Source organism: Lethenteron reissneri, chromosome 72 (assembly GCF_015708825.2).
Source record: "Lethenteron reissneri isolate LAM-NWPU_2019-01 chromosome 72, ASM1570882v1, whole genome shotgun sequence".
Taxonomy (NCBI): domain Eukaryota; kingdom Metazoa; phylum Chordata; class Hyperoartia; order Petromyzontiformes; family Petromyzontidae; genus Lethenteron; species Lethenteron reissneri.
The window spans coordinates 6,859,864-6,881,053 of record NC_083850.1 but is presented as its reverse complement, the minus strand read 5'-3'; the positions used below and the strand labels follow the sequence as shown (position 1 = coordinate 6,881,053).

Below are 21,190 nucleotides of genomic sequence, written 5' to 3'. Positions count from 1 at the left end.
CAACACCTAGCACCTTCAACTTTACACATTGTACAGCCCCAAAGATCCAACTCGAATATTAGGCGGTATATGACACCATTTGAACTTCCTACTTTCGTTCTCGATTTAATGAAGATATTATTGGAAAATACTATCGCTTTCGCTTGTGATGTACCTCCTAATTATGGCCTCAGGTTAAAAAAAAATGTATTTAGAATTCCTCCATTATTCCAAGCTGCACAATTGAGGGTTGTGGACCGCTTTTAATGCTTCAATTTAATCACAGTAAATGCTTCAGACCACATCAGGACACTCAACCTAGAGCATATTTGAAGCAACGTGATGAGATGGCTAGGAACTTCAAGTTTATTCTAGTGTTAACGATATTTTAGCAATATAGGTAAGTACACTTTGTGATAAGAATTCGTCAACATAGCAGGTGTCTTGTTCTCCGTAATCAACCAAAATTACGACAAATCTTGTCATAAATGAGTGTGAGCTAATTATTCGGTAGTATTCGCTAATCACCGTCACACAAGTCTGCCCTTAACGAGCAGCATCTTGGCTGTCTCCCCATAAACATGTTCCCAGAGGGGAATGGCCCCGTTATAAATCGTTTCGCAGCATTCTGGTCCCTAATCCCGAAGTATACTGGAGATCACCTGTACTCTATAACATGTCAACTGTAACATTATAAACGATAGCACTAAACATTAAACTACTATAAACTGGTTTAATAATTTATTACACCATAAACGGAGGTACGGTATTTAAATCTCATTAGAAGTATTGAATAGCACTCAGCTAATAAATATGTATAGTATATGTTCAATCGAACAGGTTTTTGGGGTTAAATTGCGTATGTAAAAAATATATATTGCTAAACCCGCCACATGAAAATAGTAAGGATTGTCACTTAAACAGAACATGACAATTCGTTACTAAAGCATGTCTATTCCGGTCACTATTCTTCAATTGGGATTACCGTTGGCAGGCTATTTTAGTACACAAAATCGACAAGAAGTACAAGGTCAATGGGTTCACTTAATTCGCATGTATAATGTACGTTGATTACCGTATAAATAACCCAAACTGCAATGGGTACCCATAGCCATATATATATCCATTAACACCCCCCTCCCCCACTTCGCGCAAGAAGAGCACACACGTTTTGTCATCACATCTACCTCTCTATTTACGGAACGAAACAGGAGCACTTCTCCACAAAACTGGCCGTCGCCTAATGAAGATTGTTGTAATTACTGGCGAAACGTCGTACTCAGATTGTATATGTTGTGGTTTGGCTCTCCAACACACCATTGTGCTGGACTAGTAACGAATTATCATGTCCTGTTCACGTAACTAACCTTACTAATTGGGTGTGTGGGTGGTGGCGGGTTTAACGACACATTTTCATATTTAGGCGATTTATGGATACGGTATTCGAATTCCATTAGAAGTATTAAAATCGCAATCTGCTCATATAAAAGAAAGCTTACGTTCAATTGACCTGGGAGTTGGATATGCTAACTGTGGGGGTGCAGGGTTAGAATCGAATTCAAATTCCTAGAATAACAATATTGTCGTATTAGCATTTTACTGTGCTTGACTGATTGTTACGTGTAAATGCAAATTGTTAGTCGTAAATGCGATGCAGGAGTTAAGAGGTGCATGTTTAATCCAGTGTTCGTCTCGATCAACCAAAATTAGTACAAAGTCGGTCATAAAGGAGTGCGAGTTCTTTCATGAATAGTATTCGCTGAGCCCCCAGATACTAACCTACACACAGTTATTGTTAAACAAAGCAACGTTTAGTCACTTAATTCTCAGCTCAGACATGATCATTGCATTCATTTCCAAAGATGCGTGGGGTCCCGCGAGAGCAGGGCCTGGCTACAAATAGCCGAGCAGCAGAAGCAGCAGAATCAGAAGTAGTTGCGTCGCCCTCAAAATGTGTTATTGCTGCTGTAGTTACTTCTGTTGCTGTTATGTATTGGGTGGTGGCTCATTTACTCATCACCACCCATAATCATCAGCATCAACACCCATTATCATCACCAATCATCATTATCACTATCAACTCACCATCACCAACCATCGTCACCACCACCACCCAACCATCACAACCAACATTCATCATATCCACCACCAATCATCCATCATCATCAACACCCATAATCACAACAACCCATAACCATCACCACCCATCATCATAACCTCACCAATCATTACCACCACCCATAATCATCACTACCACCCATCATAATCACTGTACATTATCATCACCAACCATCATCATTACCACCCTTCATAATCACCACCCATCATCACCACCACCCATCATAAATTAAGAAACACACACAGCTACAAACATAGATATGTAACCTGACACAGACATAGATAACAGACACACACAAATAAACAATCTCATTAATAACTTAATTATAAAAAGCCCATATTACCACTGCCAGGATAGGTGCACACAGACAAATCCTTTCCACATTAATAATTTACGTGGAACTCAAATTCACACTTAGTACAACCACCTCACTCACTTAAATATAACTACAGATCAATAACTATAATAAAAACCTTAATTTAAAAGTAAATAAACCAATGGGATGGTGTTTATACGCTTGAAATGTAATTAATGAAATGCAAGTTAATAATTCCAATTAAACAAAAAATAACTACGAACAAATATGAAGCCTGAGGCCTAGGTATATGCCAGGCCTGATGGCCAGGCATCGCTTCAGTCCTCGCCGCAGTAACGGCGACATCAAAGACAGCACAAAGCGAGGGGGCAAATGTTTAATGTCGAACCGAGGGCTCTGCTGTTTCCGGTGACGCACACCACCCGCACTGCACCACGTGGTGCGCCCGCCAAGCGCGTGGGGGCGGAGCCTCGCTGTAGTGACGTCACCTCTGTTACGTCATAGCCACGCCTCCACCCGCAGTCGAGAGGAATGCGCACGAGTGAGCAGCAGAAGAAGCCTTTGCAGAGCGAATCGTCAACGAGGTGAGCGTCCCTGTGGGAACCTCATTTGCCAGTAAAAATATGATAATTGTTTTTTACCCTTCTATCTGGCAACAAAACTGACACCTTTTTACAGTGCGCCTTTTGGCGTCATCAGGTCCAACCCATGTGAGACTAGGCTCTAAGGAAAGCTGTCTCGGGTGTGGACCAATCAACTTCAAGGACAGTGCACATTATCAGAGTTATGTTCTTTTGTTTGTATTATGACTGCAAGTATTGCGGTCTATGCAAACATGACTCTTTGTAAAAAGGTGTCAGTTTTGTTGCCAGATAGAAGGGTAAAAAAACAATTATCGTGAGCGTCCCTGTTGACGATGTGTGTTGTTTATTTTTATTGCACGTTTTGACTACAAACTAAAGCTTCATTATTTTTGTGTATGTTGCTATTTGGATTTTCTGCAACCAAATTAGGACTATTAGTTAGATTACTTGGCATGCTCTGATATGTTGCTGTTACTGTCATTGTTTAGACCCAAAGCAAGTTAACATTTAAAACGTTCATAATTAACCTGTTTAAATCTCATGTAATATGATTAACATGTCTATAATTATTGTGTTCTGATTGCCTGCATAATTGTGCCCTGCATTACATGTATTGAATGTTATCCAACACGGGGGAGGAGTCTGCCTTTTAGTTCAGACCCAAGCTGCTGCCATAGACGTCTCCTATCTGTGATGTCACAGCCACATGGGCGGTATCTCTGACATCAAGTGACCTACGACGTCATTCTCGGGTTATAACAAATGATTTAAGTATGGTCATTTGACCCCAATGACCTACAAGACATAGGGGGGCCTTTATCAAACAGTCGATTAATACAAATGGGCTGTGCATCAACATGCTTGTCTGGATTAGAGGTTAAACATCACGGTTATGTCTGGCGATTATGTTTAATGCAATAGGCAGTTGGAATAAACATGTTCGCGTGGGTGGATGAGTGAGTGACCTGATGCACGCGTGAGTGGGCAAACAAGCGAGTGAGTGGACTTGTAAAACAAACGGCACGAAAGTGATTTGATTGGTACAGCGAGTGGTCAAATTTGTAATAATTGAGAGGATGAGTGATTCAAAAGGCTGATAAATCTGAGCGTTTTTACAACCTCCCCAGGCCCTCCAACATCAAACAGAAACTATTCCTTCCCAACAACATGGACAGACAACGCAAGTGGGCTGAGATCTTGGAGGACTATGATGGTAAGTCCCAAATACCTTATGCTCTCATACTCTGATGGTGCATTGTCTTTGAGTTGTGCGCCTTTTGGCGTCATCTGGTCCAACCCATGTGAGACTAGGCTCTAAGGAAAGCTGTCTCGGGTGTGGACCAATCAACTTCAAGGACAGTGCACATTATCAGAGTTATGTCTTTTGTTTGTATTATGACTGCAGGTATTGTGGTCTATGCAAACATGACTCCTTGTAAAAAGGTGTCAGTTGTGTTGCCAGATAGAAGGGTAAAAAAACAATTATCCCAAATACCTGCAGCACGTGGTTTTTATGCAGAGGAGGCAGCTCCCTGATTAATTATTTTTAGTGGACGTGGCTTGGTGGTGATGGGAAGAGGTAAACGGTCAAGGGTGGTAGACAACATGGATTTAGAGCTGCGTTTCAGCCATATTGGTTTAATTTGGGGTCTCAACTTTATGAAATTGATGATCTCAACATGCTTACAAAAATATTACTTGTAATGTTTTACTGCCATGTGACTAATGTTTCTCAACAGCAGGTCATGTTATGTGTTAAGAGGTAATTACAAGAATCTCAGAATTAGTTGTGTGAATATCCACGTGCTTCATTCTCTAATACATGACTCGTCCTTTGAATTAATTTTGTTTTCCGTAGCCCGGGAGTCATGGCGCCAGTCGACCACGTGGGGGGACATTATGGATGAAGTGGACCCTTTCCCAGGCCAAAGCTATGAAAATCGTTCCCCAAAGGTGTGTATGGGGTCTATGGGAGTCAAACACCACATTCTCTCCACACTCCCACACCATTGCACCAAAACATCACTACACCTCACATCACCACACAATCTCTTCACATCACCTTTCTCATCACACCACACCACCACCAACTCAATACAATATACCCTTAGGTTTTTTCGGTAAAGTCACGTATGTGACTCTTTCATAGGTTTTTTCGGTAAAGTCACATACGTGAGTATGAATCCTTGCAGTCACGAAAGCTTCAAATCGAGAATCAATACAATAGCATAGAGCCTCATAAAGCGTCAATACCATCACAAGGCACCGTCTCTCCAGAACATTCCACAATTTCTCCTCTCCGTATCACAACACCATCTCCCAACACCATCACTCCATCCCTCCATCATCACGTCATGCCATGAGTTAATGTGCATGTTTGCATCCTTACATAGATGTGCCAGTATGCATTTTTGTTTGTCTATGTGCCCGTCCATGTTTGTGTGCCTGCGAGAATGGATGTTGTCCTGGGTGTGCATGTCTGAATGGTCATGTGCTTATCTTCGCGTGAACAGAGGAGCATTGGGGAGGTGAAGAACTTCAGCGGAGTGAAGCGTCTCCAGGAGGACAAGCGCCTTGCGAAGGAGAAATGCCCAATGGAAGAGAAGCGCCCCAATGAGGTGAAGCGCCTCGCCAAGGTGAAGCACCAAACGGAGCAGAAGTGCATTCGAAACAAAATCCTCAAAGACGTGAAACGCGTCATGGAAAAGCGCCTCCTTGAAGAAACGCGCTTCATGGAGGAGAAGCGCCTTCGCGAGGTGAAGCGTCTCAAGGAAAAGCATCTGGAGGAAGAGAAGCGCCTCATAGATGTGAAGCGGGTCGAGGAAGAGAAGCGCCTCATGGAGGAGAAGCGGGTGGAAGAAGAGAAGCGCCTTGTCGAGGAGCAGCGCCTCATTGAGGTGCAGCGAGTCGAGGAAGAGAAGCGCCTCATGGAGGAGAATCGCCTCTTTGAGGTGAAGCGTCTCATAGAGCTGAAGCGTCTTGGGAAAAAAAATAAGCGACTTGAGGAGAGGCGCTTTCGCAAGGTGAAGCTCCTCGAGGAGAAACGTCTCATTCAGGAGAAGCGCCTCGTTGAGGTGAAGCGTCAAGAGGAGGAGGAGCACTTGATGGAGGAGCAGCGTCTTGTGGAGCAAAAGCGCCTCGAGGAAGAGCAGCGCCTCGCCAAGATCGAGCGACAATGGCTCCAGACCGCTACCACCAGCAGCAGCACCACTACCACTGACACCACTACCGCCGCCACCACTACCACGTCCTCCAATCCTGTGTGGGGCCCAATAGCTCCGAGCTTTGGAGAAGAGGGCTTCCAAGAAGATAAAGCAAACTCCGGAGTCGCTGAGCCACGGTAAAGCACTCTGCGTGTGCGCCCTGTGTGTTTATTTAATCCTTTATATTAAGTTCGCTTGCTTGCGTGCTTGCTTGCTTACGACCGTGCAAATATTTCGGTCGTTTTTTAACCCACTTCCCGTGATCCAATCGAGCTGACATTTTGCACACAGACTCGTTGTGCGAGACAATTAATGTTCGTGAAAATTTTTTTCCAAAATTTTAGATTGTTTAGGGAAAACAAATTAAATATATAATTACCAATTGGTTAATACTGGCAGACAATCATCTGACCCATAGGTGGCAGCCATCTCAAGCCAGAGGACGAGAGGACTCTAGCCGCCACGCATATAAAGGATTTATAGTGAAAAACTTTGTTTTTACGGGTTATACTTATTTTTGTTATTTATTGCCATGCTTCTCACGCAGCATCAGCCTTACTCGGTCTCAAGACTTTTTTTCAGGAGGATCCTGCCAAGTTTGCTCGCATTTTTCAAGAAAGTTGCTACTGTTTGCGATCCAAATTGAACAATTTGCATTGCTTGTGTGGGTTCAGTAACAGGGAGAAAGCTGCAGAACCTTCCCAGAACAGCTGGCTGCATAATCCACATGGAGAATGTGGCCAAACGTGGAAATCAAACCCAGGTCAATGTTGCTGTGATGCACAGGTGCTCAAGCCCTGTCGCGCTCTCAAAATTCACAGACACTGCAAACCCCACGTGTACATTCCGCTATACTGTGGACAGATTTATTTTTCATAACTGAATTCTGGGTTAGACCACATAACGAAGTGGGCATATCTTCACCATGTAACCCTCCATCCACCGTGAGATTTTCGCTGTCTATCGCCTGTTTCCAGGCCAGCTGCCAAGTCGCCTTGTAATGCACAGCGACAGCTACCACTGAGAGGGGTGTCCAATTTAAAACGCGATGAGATGAGAGATGCGAGAGGCTAATCGCATGCAATGCACTTTGAAATGCCTTCGACGTCAAGGGAGGTGGCTCTCTCGACCACGAATCACTCACGGACACTTTTTCGAAATCGTGGATGTGTTGAAGCGGCCAAATGGTCGTGCACTCATTCTTCACCATTACAGTTCAGATCTTGCTTCCCGCCTTTGCTATTATTGCTGCTGCATTGACCACACAGATCCACACCCATTCCGTCACAGTGGACGTTCAGGATCTCTACGGATGCCATTTGAAATGCTTAGGACATTATGTGCAAGGGGTCAATTAGAATATACATATAGAAACATGTCAATCTAGATTTGAAGTTTTCGTGACTACAGGGATCCATACTCTTTGGTTATATCGGTAAATTCACGTAGGTATGAAATAAAATAAATTTAATCACGACGTTTCGATGGCCATGTCGTCATTGCAAGAATGTTTCTTGCTGTGGTTTTCCCACCTGATGATGATTGCTTGTGTTGCAATCGGAACGTTGTGATTTAATTTATTTTATTTCATACCTACATGACTTTACCGAAAGAACCAAAAAAATGTCACTTCAAATTATTCAGCTAAATTTGCACAGCAACGCCACCCACTACTGTGAAGCTACAGCAGTCTGTGTGAGACACAGCTGCACCTATCTCAAGGATAGCCTGGCGCCATGAGAATGACAGCACCAATACTAAGCACACTCACTGGCCATGTCGTTATTGCTGTTTCTATTCAGCTCGAATTAATCCGCCACACATTCCACCCACGGACGATGGGAAGATGGCGATGTCTGCCGTAGCAGCAAGGTGGAACGGTGTCGTGTTTGACAGACAACCATCACAGTTTTACCATATCTAGTGGTGGTCTCCCAGTTACAGGTTGAGTCAAGACTAAGAATATGCAGTCTATTCTTAGTCTTAAGCCTCACCTTACCATATTAATAAAAGTATGCGGCCCTTGCCCCACCACCTTCTCCAACCATTATATAAACGGAGTGGTAGCTCCTGCAATCTCTCATTTACTTGATACAGCTGTCGTGGCTGTGACGGTACCACCTGAAGACGGAAGCTTGTGTTGCCTCCGAAACGTCGTGATTTTTATTTTTTATTTTATTTTACTTTTTAATGTTTTTTACCTACGTGACTTCACCGAAAAAACCGAAGAATATGAATCATTGCAGTCACGAAAGCTTCAAATCTAGAACGGTGTCGTGTTGTCTCTTCACAGATCTGTGCCAGCTCAGCCCTCCTCCTCACTCGTCCAGGCCTTTGAAGTGAAGACAGAGGTTGTGGAGAAGGAGACGAAGCAAGAGGTGAAGGAGGAGATGATGGAGGATGAGGTAGAGACAGAGGAGGAGGAGAAATCGGAGGAAGAGAAGGCAAAGGAGGACGAGATTGTGATGGTGACAATGGAGGAGAACACGGAGGGAGAGGAGAAAGACAATACGGAGATGGAGGACAAGGAGACAACAAAGGATGAACAGATGGTCGTGGTGGAGGACATGGAGACGACGGACAAAGGGGAAACAATGGTGGTGGAGGAGGAAGAGAAGACGGTGGTGGAGATGGTGGTGCCGGAAGGTGAGGAGGAGATGAAGGAGGAAGAGATGGTGCTAGCGGAGGAGAAGAAGATGGAGAAGATGGAGGTGGTGCAGGAAGAGGAGGAGGAGGTAGAGGAGAAGATGGTGGTGGAGGATGAAGAAGAGGGGATGGAGGAGGATGAGACGGAGGAGAAAACGGAAGAGGTGCAGGTGGAGATGCACGAAAAGAAGAGGAAGCGAGGGGGCCTCGCTCGCGTGGCGAGAGCGATCGCCTCACTCCTCCGCCGCGTGCTGCTTTGTGGTGGCAGGTCCACCGCCCAGTAGGGGTGGTGGCGGTGGTCGTGCATCGGTGCCAAACGTGACCGCTATCACCGCACTACCCGCCCACCCCGTGATACTCGCTACACACACCACACGGTTCCCCAGAGAGACGGTGCAACGTTCAGGTCCAGAATACCGAAGTATACCGGGAATCACCTGTACTTAAAAACACGTAAATTGATAACACTATAAACAATAACACTAAACATTAAACGACAAAAAAAGCTACCAACTGGTTTTATAATTTATACCACCATAAACGGAGGTACGGTATTTTAATTTCATTAGAAGTATTATAATGGAACTCTACACATGTTTGTTAATTGTCCGTTCAATCGAACCGACGGTCGGATATGTGAACTGTGGGGGTCGAGGGTAAGAATGGCATTCAAATTTTAGAATGACAATTTGGTCGTTTTAGCAAATTACTGTACTTGAATGTATGTTATGTGCAAATGCAAATTGTTAGTCGTAAATGCGAGGGAGGGGTTAAGAGGTGCACGTTTAATCCAGTGTTAACATTTATTTTAGCATCATATTTAAGGACACTGTTGTTGACAAGAATTTGTCTGGACATGTTATGTGCCTTGTTCTACTCGATCAACCAAAATTAGTACAATGTCGGTCATACAGGAGTGTGATTTCATTCATGAGTAGTATTCACAGAGCCCCGATGACACTAACCTACCTAATGTTATGGTTAAAAAAGTAATCTTGAGTGACTTAATTCTCAGCTCAGACATGATCATCGCAATCATTTCCAAAGACGTGTGGGGTCCTGCGAGAGCAGGTCCCGACAACAAACAGCTGGGCAGCAGAATCGGAAGTAGCTGCGTTGCCCTCGAAATGTGATGTTGCTGCTGTTGTTGCTGCTGTAGTTGCTTCTGTTGCTGTAATAAACGCAGGGAGGTGGTGCTCCGTGATGGGATGACGCCTTTGATTAAAGCCTCTGTTCAAACTCACCCGATTGACGACTTGATCGTCGCATTTGATCAACTCTGATATTGTAGAATCTCACATGTTAAGCTCTATCATAGTGAAACATAATATTATAACCTATGAACTACAACCTATCCATTGTAACGCTGTAAAAGAATATTACCTATTGGGTTTCACTCCCTCGTCGAGAAGGCCGCTCTCTTCCTTTTCTAAAGTTACATGCTAATTTCTCTGCATTCACTTTAAATCGAGGACAAAGTTTTTCCATTTATTCAAAATAAGCACACAATTACACACTGAGACGCACTTACATATTCATGCATGAAGTACAATGGGCACATTACCCTTCGGTATGTTAATAGACATGCGGATTGTACCTTCCAACATTAACAATCGAATGCAAATATCCTGAAAGACAAAGGATTGGAATCTAGGGGGGGAGTTATAAGGCGGCTCAGAAGCAGAGCTCAATGCCATTTCGAGAGGGAACTTGATGAGGTTGGACGCTCGACTCGTCGCTCTGCTGATCGACCTTCTACCGCGAGACAACGCAGCCTGGCGAGCACAATTGCTGTGTCGACAGTTAGGCGACTTTGCGTCGGGAGAGTTCGTGGCGACATCTTCAGACGGGTTCCAGACATCGATCTACCGTGAATCTTCAAGTAAGTGTCTGTTTTCGCGGATAAACTCTTAAACGTGTTCGTCGTCAAATTAGCGGGATTTTTTGGCGTCTCGGTTAGACGCGAGTGTCGTTCTTGTTTTAGTAGTTAACAAAATCCAAAACTCAACGCTAAACATCCTTGCGGCCGATAGCGTACTTTTGACTCGATAACACCGCTGCAGTTACTACGCTCACATGGAGCAGAGACGCTCTCCACAGCCCCACGCACACGGAGGCAAGAAGCCATGCAATTGCTCTGTGTGTGGGAAGTCTTTTTCATGGTTATCACATCTTAAGAGACACCAGAGAACACACACGGGCGAGAAGCCGTTCCTGTGCTCTGTGTGCGGGAAGACATTTGCACGGTCATCACATCTTCAGAGTCATCAGAAAACACACACGGGCGAGAAGCCATTCCTGTGCTCTGTGTGTGGGAAGTCATTTTCACAGTCATCAAAACGGAAGAGGCATCAGAAGGTCCACGATGATAGGAAGTTGAAATCAAAAGGTGAAATTCAAGGTACTGCAATGAATCCTGAAGATAATTCCACCTTCGATCCCATGCAGTTGGATCCCGAGAGATGGCTGGATGTAATGGAGTGGCTCGAGGATCAACCCTAGAGCTCGCGGTGACTTAAATATAATGTTGCATGCGGTTATACCTATTAAGTTGTCTTGAGTACTTTTGTGGGAAATTCTGACCCTTTAGTTTTACAGTTTGTTTGAGAGTTTCTTGACGTGGAGGTGGTGAGTTTTGATGTTGTCGGATTACTTGGTGAAGTGGTGTGATGAGCAGTGGTTGTGAGATTGTTCAATTCCGGACAATATTGTAGTGTTTTTTTTCAAGTATAAAGCTTTTTTTGGTTGGTAATAATTGACTTTAGGATGTACATTGATGACGCGTTCGTTGGATATATGTCCTTGACTTCAACATAGACGAACAGTGAACAAACGTTGTGAACTAATAAGGAAATCATGGGGAATGATAACGGATATGGTTTGCATTGTTCTGTAACTGTTTGAACATAGGACATAATACATATTCGGTTGGAGTTTTAACGTAAAAATGATTGCAGATTAATAAAAACGTATTTTAAGCGAGTTTCAGGTGGAGGATCTTCGTCACACAAATCTGCCCTTAACCGGCAGCATCTTGGCTGTCTCCCCACTAACATGTGTCCCTGGAGGGGAAAGGTCCCCATTACAAATCTATTCGCAACGTTACGGTCCCTAATCATCAAGTATGACATTTGAACTGTAACACTATCAACGATATCACAAATAATTAAAATACAATAATCTATTAACTAGTTTCATCATTTATAACACCAAAACAGAGGCACGGTATTATTAGTTTTGAACAAAATAAATGGAGGTTCGTGATTATAATAATTATAATAGCACTGTGATAATGTTAGAATCACACTGTGGCCATATGCATGTTAAGTGAATGCGAATCTCATTACAATTATTAAAATCCCACTGTAGTCGTATTCGAATTAAACTGTCCACTGTTGGATGAATGTCATGTTAATTTAATCGAATAGCAATATACGCTATGTAAACAGATAAAGTGTATAACAATCACATATTATAACATAATTGCATTTCATATGATTTGAAAAACATACGTTCATTTAAAAAAAAACTGAGAATTTCGTGTATAATAGTGTACGTGCAAGCGAACTGTGCTCGTATGTACGTATGTAATATGCATCTATGGCCTTTGGACATGCGAACCGGTGGTCGGATATGCGAACGGGGGTTGCAGGATTATGATCGGATTAAAACGATTAGAATATCACTATGGTAGTATTAGAATTACACTGAGCTAGAATGTATGTTAAATGTAGATGCACATCGGGAGTCGTAAATGCGGCCTGGGTGGTGCCAGATTTAGAATCGCATCAAAATTATTAAAATCGCACCATGCTCGTGTAATGCGGGCGTAAATGGGCGGGGCGGATATGACGATCCGAGAGGGAGGAGTCAGGGTGACGTGGGGGAGAAGTTATAGCGGGGAGACAGGAAGCTATCTGGGTCAGTCGGGGGAGTGAAGGGTGGTGAACACGTTGGGTGGTCGCCGTGCCTCAGCCTGGTGGCTGAGGGGCTCATGACGGCGCCAGCCAGCGGGGTGGAAGAGAGAGTGGAGGATTGAGGTTGGAGATGGCGAGATAGCCACAGAGGCCACGAAGGGCTGAGGTAGGAAATGGCGAGATAGCCATAGAGGCCACGAAGGGCTGACATTGGGAGGTGGCGAGATCGCCACGCACGGAGGAACAGGGAGCAGCGATGGAGCTGCTGGGGGAGCAGCCAGAGGGCTGTACCAAGAGCCTGCAGCGGAGCTGCAGGAGCGTGGAAGGCTACGGGAGTGAAGGCAGATGTGGGGCTGCCAGGGAGAGAGTCTCAGGAGGAGTGCCGTGTGGGAAGGAGAACGCGAACCCCAAATAAAGGACACGGAGTCAGCAAGAAGTGTCTGAGTCCTTTTATTACACTCGTATTAGAATCAAGCTGCCCACTGCTGGTAGAATGTTACATCGCAATGGCACCGAATAGCAATATGCATCTTCTTGGTTCTTTCGGTAAAGTCACGTAGAAGGGAAGTAATAAAATAATAAAAATAAAACATAATAAAATAATTCTCACGACGTTTCGGCCACAACGCAAGCAGCCGTCCTCAGGTGGAGAACAGGTCCGTCAAGTAGACAGAGTCTGTATGTCACGCTCCAGGCTTGGAGCGACTATTTATGCTGCGATGGAGGAGCGAAGAGCGTCTTGACAAAACAATTTGCATATCAAGATGATTTTAGCATATTTATGGGAAATGCAGATATGCTATTAGCCCTACTTGTGAAATGCGTAGGAGGTTTGGCGAGGGGTTTAAAGTCATTATGCCCATGCATTATGCAGGATTAGCAGCATCAAAGGGAGGGAGTAAGGTCAGAATCTATATATATAAAATCGCAAATCTGTCTGGTGAATGGTGAGGGTAAGTGGTGAGTGTTGAGGGTGAATTGTGATTGGTGAGGGTGTGATTGCTGAGGATGAGTGGTGAGGGAGAGTGGTGAGGGTGTTATTGGTGAGGATGAGTGGTGAGGGAGAGTGGTGAGGAAGAGTGGTGAGGGAGAGTGGTGAGGGTGAATGGTGAGGGTGAGTGGTGAGTGTTGAGGGTGAGTGGTGATTGGTGAGGGTGTGATTGGTGAGGATGAGTGGTGAGGGAGAGAGGTGAGGGTGAATGGTGAGGGTGAGTGGTGAGTGGTGAGGGTGAGTGTTGAGGGTGAGTGGTGATTCGTGAGGGTGTGATTGCTGAGGATGAGTGGTGAGGGAGAGTGGTGAGGGTGTTATTGGTGAGGATGAGTGGTGAGGGAGAGTGGTGAGGGTGAATGGTGAGGGTGAGTGCTGAGTGGTGAGGGTGTGTATATATGTAAGGTTATTAAGAAATATATTTTTCAGCCGGGCAACGCCGGGTACTATTGCTAGTTAATAATATACAGCATTGATATTTTGCGTGGAGCCTACAAGCGCAACCTTGCGCATTTTGACCTGGTTCTCGACGCCCGTCCCGCGCCCATGGTAGATTCTTGTGCATTTCGGGGCGTCAAGGGCTCGCACCACAGCCTTGAAGGATTAGGCAGGTCCCTGGCTTCTTTTGAAGAATATGACCAGGCTCCAGGCACTGGATCCTCGCACGTGGCGGATCCTTGAGGCACCCCGGGCCTCAGGGGCTCGGAAACTGTGGGCGCCACAACACATTTCGTTTGGAGTACGGTTTCCGTTGCCGAGTGCCCCACCACGTTGGACACACCAGACTTGGGCTGTACAGGACATGGGGATGAGCTGTCTGGGTGTGGACGGACATAACTACATGCGTACACACTGCGGCCATTTCACCTCTATGACTTCTACCTGTCGCCGCCGTGGGCGGAGCAACTTGGGGGACGTACCCGGTGTCACCTTTGGGCAACACAACCTGTCTACGACCGCCCATGGAAGCACGTGTTCCCGCCGCCCCGTGTTCTTTTCATTAGCGGCTTGCTAATCGTTTCACAACGTTCTGGTCCCGAAACCCGAAGTATACGGGGGATCACCTGTACTCTATAACATGTAAACTGATAACACTATGAACAATCACACTAAACATTCAACGACTTTAATTATTTTTTTAATAATAGATTCCACCATAAACGGAGTTACGGTATGAGAATGTCATTAGAAGCATTTTAATCGCTCATATGTTTGTAAAGTAAACGTTCAATCGAATCGGGGGACGGATATGCGAACTATGGGGGTTTGCAGGGTTAGAATCGAATTAAAATTATTCTAGTAACAATATGTTCGTATGCGCATTTTACTGTGCTTGAATATATGTTATGTGCAAATGCGAATAGTTAGTCATAAATGCTAGGCAGGGTTTAAAATGTGCATGTGTAGGGGTTATTACGGGAGGAACAGCGGACAACAAACACAGGGCTGTCGGCACTCACATACACGGGTGGTCACACCGACGTCCGCATCAGTTATTGCCCACGCCCCAGCCCTCGGAGGCGATCCCTATAAAAGGTGGAACCCAAAGAGCTCGAGGGGAGTTCGACACGAAGCTGACCAGTGAAGATCCAAGACTCGGAGATTAGGCCCTGGGACTCCCCGGTCTCGCCGTCCTTATAAGGGCCGAGCCGGGTAAGCCAGTGGCGCGGCCCAGGAGCTTCCAGACCGCTGCCCTTGTCAGGGCAAGGCTGGTTAGCTGGTGCCGAGATCTGTGCTTGCCAGGGCCAGATCAGTCAGCCTCCCGTAGCCCAGTAGAGGAGGACTGGGGGACAGGACAGAGGGCTTAGTACTAGGGTGGGTTTCCCATAGTACGGGTGAAGGGGCCGATACCCCTTCAACTATTGTATCTGTCCCGGAGTTAATAAACAGTGTGTCTCAACTTCGACATCGTCTCCTCTGCTACTTACTACATCTGGTGTTAGAAGTGGTCCAAGCATGGATACGAGACGGAAGACTCGTGCCCAAGACCCAGGAGAGGATGACGACGAGGGAGGGGCAGTGCAAGACATCGCCGCCGACGTACCTGCACAACTGCTGCCGGCTCCGGCATCGGCGGGGCCGTCGGAGAGGGCCGGGACGTCGACTGACGAGTTGGCGTTGGCTCACTCGCGGCTGGCGGAGCTCTTGTATGCAGCGGCCGCTATGCTGGAACAAATAACTCGCCTGGGGCCGGGAGGAGCGACGCGGCGGGAAGATGGACAACGCCCGCCAGAAACTCCCGCCTTTACAACAGCGGGGCGACTCGAAAATCCCGCCACGAAGACAGTAGAGGCGGAGGGAGGAGTCCCAGCTCGTCACGCGGGAGACGGTGCCCAGCCAGCAGCCGCCACGTCATCGGCGGAGGCGGGTCGCGGTGGCAGCCTATCAGGGGTTGAAACGTCACCACCAGCTGACGCCAGCACCGACCATACAGTACGGGGACGCGCTACGGATGCTGCAAGAGACGCTGCAAGAGGATCGGAGACGGAGCCGACATTCCAGCAACGCCTGCCGGCCCTGCAGGTATTTGTTGCAAGCGACGGCGATTGGGGGGGGTTCCAGCGCCGGTTCTTGGCCCACCAAGAGATGGCAGGCTGGTCGGACAACGAGGCGCTGTGTGCTCTCCCGGCGTTATTGGACGGCGACGCCCTGGGCACCCTCACTGCTGCACCCAAGTCGGCACGCTCCACCATTCAGTCGGCGCTGCAGCTGCTGGCCACCGTTTATGGGCCGCCTTCTGATTGTCGCCAGCTCTTCTATGAGCGGCAGAAGGGTGACAAGGAATCGCCACTCGCTTATCGCACGGCCCTGCTGTCATTGGCGAAAGACGCTTTCCCGCGCATGGATGAAGAGGGGATCGATGCGATGGTGGCCGAGAAAATTTTGCTGCTGGCTGACGATCTGGACTTCACCATCCTAGCGCAGGACGATGCGGATATGTCATCACTGCGGGCTGCAAGGCACATTCACGCCAATCTCATCTCCCAGCGGAGGAAGGCGAACAAAGCTGCTGCACGACACACCGTGGCGGCGACCTCTTCCGAAATGGAGGGAGCCTTCGCTGCGGATCGTTCTGCAGGATGGCGATCTGCCGAGCGTCCAGCTCGGGACGTCCCAAGCCACCGAGACCAGCCCAAGTCCTCTGGAACGCTCGTCGTCTGCTATAATTGTGGCCTCCGGGGTCACGTGGCGTCCGGATGCCGGGCTCCTCGACAGCGCGGTGCGAGACCTGGAGCTGCGGACGGCCCTCTTCACAAGCCTTCGCAACATCCTCGGGCAAGTCATGGCACCCCACATGTTCGGCCTGCACACACACCTACTTTCCTATCACATGGTCTGGCACACAATTCTCGGGGGTTGGGTGCTGGTGCGTCGGGTCGCGGCATGTCGGGGAGGGCGCTCCAACCGGGCCAATGGTCCGAGTTGGCTCACCGAGTTGTGGCTGCATCGGCGGGGTCGTCCGTTGTCGCGGGACATATTGACGGGGTGGAGGTACGGTTATTGGTCGATACGGGAGCTTCGGCAACTATCATTTCGGATTTGATTTATAATATTCTGCCCGTTCAGAGTCGCCCGTTGCTCCCTGTCGATATACCGTTTTACGCTGCAAATGGGGGCTCGTTGGGTATTATCGGTCAAATTCGAGCGCAAATTTCCATAGGGGACATTAAACTATCTGGGCCGGTGTTCGTCTCTTCCTCGCTGGCTATTCCGTGCCTGTTGGGGACAGACTTTTTGGCCAAATTGCCCATCAAAATTCTGATTGACCAGCAATGCATCGAGCTTCCATCAGGCCGACGCATGACGTTCCTACCTGCCACCCCTCCCGTGCGTGTTGCCTGTGCTACGGTACAGGCACTTGTTGCTCGGACGGTGCGTGTACCCCCGGGGGCACAGATGTTGGTACCCCTGCGCTTGCGCCGTCCGTTCGATAAAGGGGTCTCTGACCGAGGCGTTATTTTGGGACCATCTAGAGCCGGGGTGAGTGGGCCAGATCTGGTAACGGCCCAGACTATTGTTAAAGGGGATGGGGACCCGTTTATCGCGGTCCTCAATGTCGGGACACGGACGGCAGTGGTTTCGCAAGGTACCGTGTTCGCACATGCGGTTCCGGTACCTGCGGAAACGCCGATCGTTGGCCAGGTGGCCACCGATTCTCATACGCGATTAGCCTCAGACGCTGACGAGGGTTGGCTGGATGCGTTGTGTGCTGAGTCACCTGACCTGTCCGACGCACAACGTGCTAAATTACGCGCCTTATTGCGAGAATTTTCCGACGTCTTCAGTAAACACAAATACGATATCGGATGTACCAAATTGCTACGCCACCATATTGACACCGGTGACAACGCTCCTATCCGCCAGAATCCTTTTCGGTTAAGTCCCGCCGAAAAGGATCATGTCAAATCGGCTGTAGATGACATGTTGAAATCGGACATAATTTCTCCCTCAACCAGCCCTTGGGGTGCACCCATAGTGTTGGTTAAAAAGCACGACGGGTCCCTAAGGTTCTGCGTTGATTTCCGGCGATTAAATAAGATCTCGGTGGCCGATGCTTATCCGCTTCCTCGAATGGACGAATCGCTGGATGCCCTCGCGGGATCGCGATTCTTTTCCACTTTGGATTTGCTCTCAGGATTTTGGCAACTTCCCTTGGACGACGAATCTAGACCCAAAACTGCTTTCCGAACGCCGCACGGCCTCTTCCAATTCAATCGCTTACCCATGGGATTACACTCTGCTCCCGCGACGTTCCAGCGCCTGATGGAATTGGTCCTCGCTGGCTTGCAATGGGAGGTGTGTTTGATTTACCTGGATGACGTTATCGTATTCAGTAAGACGTTCGAGGAACACCTTGATAGGCTTCGGGCCGTTTTTCTCAAGATGCGCGCTGCGAATTTGAAATTCAAGCCACAAAAGTGCCATTTGCTGCGCGAATCTGTTAAATATTTGGGTCACATCGTCGGCCGGTCAGGTATCTCAACCGATCCCGCCAAAACGCGTTGTGTCAGCTCCTGGCCTACCCCAACCTCGGTGGGGGAGGTTAGAAGCTTCATCGGCTTTGCTTCATATTACCGTCGGTTTGTTGCGGACTTTGCTTCCATCGCTAAGCCACTACATGCCTTGACGTCAAAAGGGGTCAAATTTCATTGGGGGCCGGTGGAGAACGCCGCTTTTGTCTCTCTTCGGGATGCCCTGGTGGGGGCCCCGCCGTTAAGCTACCCCGATTTTTCCATGCCGTTCGTGCTCGACACGGACGCAAGCAATACCGGGATTGGAGGCGTGCTGTCACAAATTGTGGGTGGCGTGGAGCGCGTTGTGGCTTATGGTAGTAGAGTACTGTCCCCGGCCGAGCAGCGGTACTGCGTCACCCGCCGCGAACTGTTGGCTATCGTGTTCTTTATCCAACAGTACCGGCCATATCTGTACGGCCGGCATTTCACCGTCCGTACAGATCATGCGGCATTGCAGTATGCCCTACGAATTAACCAGCCATCGGGGCAGTTGTCCCGATGGCTCGAGATCATGCAGGATTTCGATTTTGAAACAACTTACCGGAAGGGGATTCGCCACACCAATGCCGATGCCCTATCACGCCTGCCGATCGCCCCGGATTGCACTTGTTTCTTGGGTTCGGGCCGTTGCAAATCGGCAAGTGACGGTCAGGATCGGGTTCTTGCGGCCGCAGTTGATTCTCCTTCGGACGCTGGTCCTATTTCGGAGGGTGGGAGTGATTCCCTACTTGGCTTGTCGAGTGCTGAGTGGGGCCGCCTCCAAATGGAGGATGCGACCCTCCTGGCACTACGACGTCGCGCGGAAGGATCGGGTCCAGGGAAGTCGGGCGTTGACTCATGGGGGTGGTGCCAGGGCGTACTCATGCATTGGGACGCGACAATCCGCCGTCACAGGCTGGTGGTGCCTTCCACGTTGAGGGGTAGGGCTGTATGGGCTGCTCATGAACGGCTCCTGCACCTGGGTACCCTCAAAACACTTGCCACGCTCCAGCTTAATTACTTTTGGCCGGGCATGGCAAGAGACGTGGACGATCTGCTGCGGTCCTGTACCCAGTGTGCACAACGGAAGCCGCCGGCGAAGGGAGCCAGTCCACCGCTCCAGTCCATTTCGGTCACCCGGGTTAACGAGCTGGTCGCCCTTGATATTTTTGGGACCGTTTCCTTCCACGCCGAGGGGTAATAAGTACCTGCTGGTTGGCGTGGAATATTTCACGCGATGGCCTATGGCTTGGCCCCTCGCCAACCAGTCCGCAGCGGCCGTTGCGGAGGCTTTTGTTCAGGGCTACGTCCTCGACAAGGGCGCTCCGGAACGGTTGTTGACCGATCAGGGAAAAAATTTCACTAGTACCCTCTTACACGAGGTATGTGGCCTTCTGGGTACGAAGAAAGTTCGTACCTCGCCTTACCACCCACAGACGGATGGGATGGTGGAACGCTTGCATAGGACTCTTACGTCCATGCTATCCCACCAGGTATCTGAGTCCCAGAACGATTGGGATCTACGGATCGGGGGAGTCCTGGCGGCATACAGGATGGCTCCTCACGCGGCGACCGGTTTCTCGCCATTTTTTTTGATGTATGGTCGCGAGGTTGACCCGCCTGTCGCGACTCAGCTGGCGATTGCCGCGCCTCATGCTAAGTCGAAAATCGCCGACCATGTTAAATTCAACATCCTTCGCTTGGCGGAGGCACGGCAGGCGGCCATGCAAAACTCTGACTCCCGCCAAAAACAAAACGAGAGGTTGCGGTCGCGCCGGACTCACACGCACGAATGGCACCCGGGCGACCGAGCATGGTTGCACTGCCCCCAGGTGCCATTGGCCACCTCGGCTAAGTTGTTGCGACCATGGAGGGGCCCCGTTGAAATTGTGCAGGTTGTGCGGCCTCAATGTGTGCGAATTAAGTGGGGGAAGCGTCGGTGGTTTGTACACCCTTCACGGTTAAAGCCATTTTTTGCTCCGCACGCTTCCTCCCACGAAAGTGGCCGAACATGTGGGGAGTCCTCTGACTCCGGGGGGGCGGGATCGATGCCAGCCTCTGATCCACTAATGACTGTCCCGTCTTCAGGAGCCCCAGGACTGAAGCCCTCTGGGCTGCCAGCCTCCCCCGTGGGGGGCGGCGCTGGCACGTCCGGGAAATCGGACGACCAGGCACCTGCTGATGCGACACCTGCCACCGACTCTACCAAGCCGGCCCCTTGTGACGGGCCCGCTGCACGGACTCGCGCCAAAACGCGCCGGTTGTTATGATTAGCTTACCGCGCGTGTTCCGTTGCTGCGGAACCCGCTCGTTGTATATATGTTTTTTTGGTTGTATGTGTGTGAAATAACGATGACCACGCTATCTGCTTGTTGCTTGCCGTCCATGTAAGTGTGTGCGTGTGTTGGGAATGGACGGAGAGTCTGCTGTGGTTGCTGAGTTTC

At 48.4% G+C, this 21,190-nt stretch overlaps 2 protein-coding genes across 2 annotated transcripts in view; both read left to right on the top strand.

The window, feature by feature from the left end:
• Positions 1-10,983: 10,983 nt before the first annotated feature.
• LOC133361361 (zinc finger protein 84-like) overlaps positions 10,984-21,190 on the top strand; it is a gene marked incomplete at both ends in the record, with an annotated part of 31,918 nt that continues 21,711 nt past the window's right edge. The window contains one exon of the mRNA XM_061580286.1: positions 10,984-11,154. Coding sequence (XP_061436270.1) covers positions 10,984-11,154 — 171 coding nt within the window. The remainder of the gene's footprint in view (positions 11,155-21,190) is intronic.
• On the top strand, positions 15,165-21,049 carry LOC133361386 (uncharacterized). Its single transcript, XM_061580317.1, has 2 exons — positions 15,165-17,028; positions 20,835-21,049. The coding sequence occupies exons 1-2, from the start codon at positions 15,709-15,711 to the stop codon at positions 20,847-20,849; spliced, it is 1,335 nt and encodes a 444-aa protein (XP_061436301.1). The 5' UTR covers positions 15,165-15,708; the 3' UTR covers positions 20,850-21,049.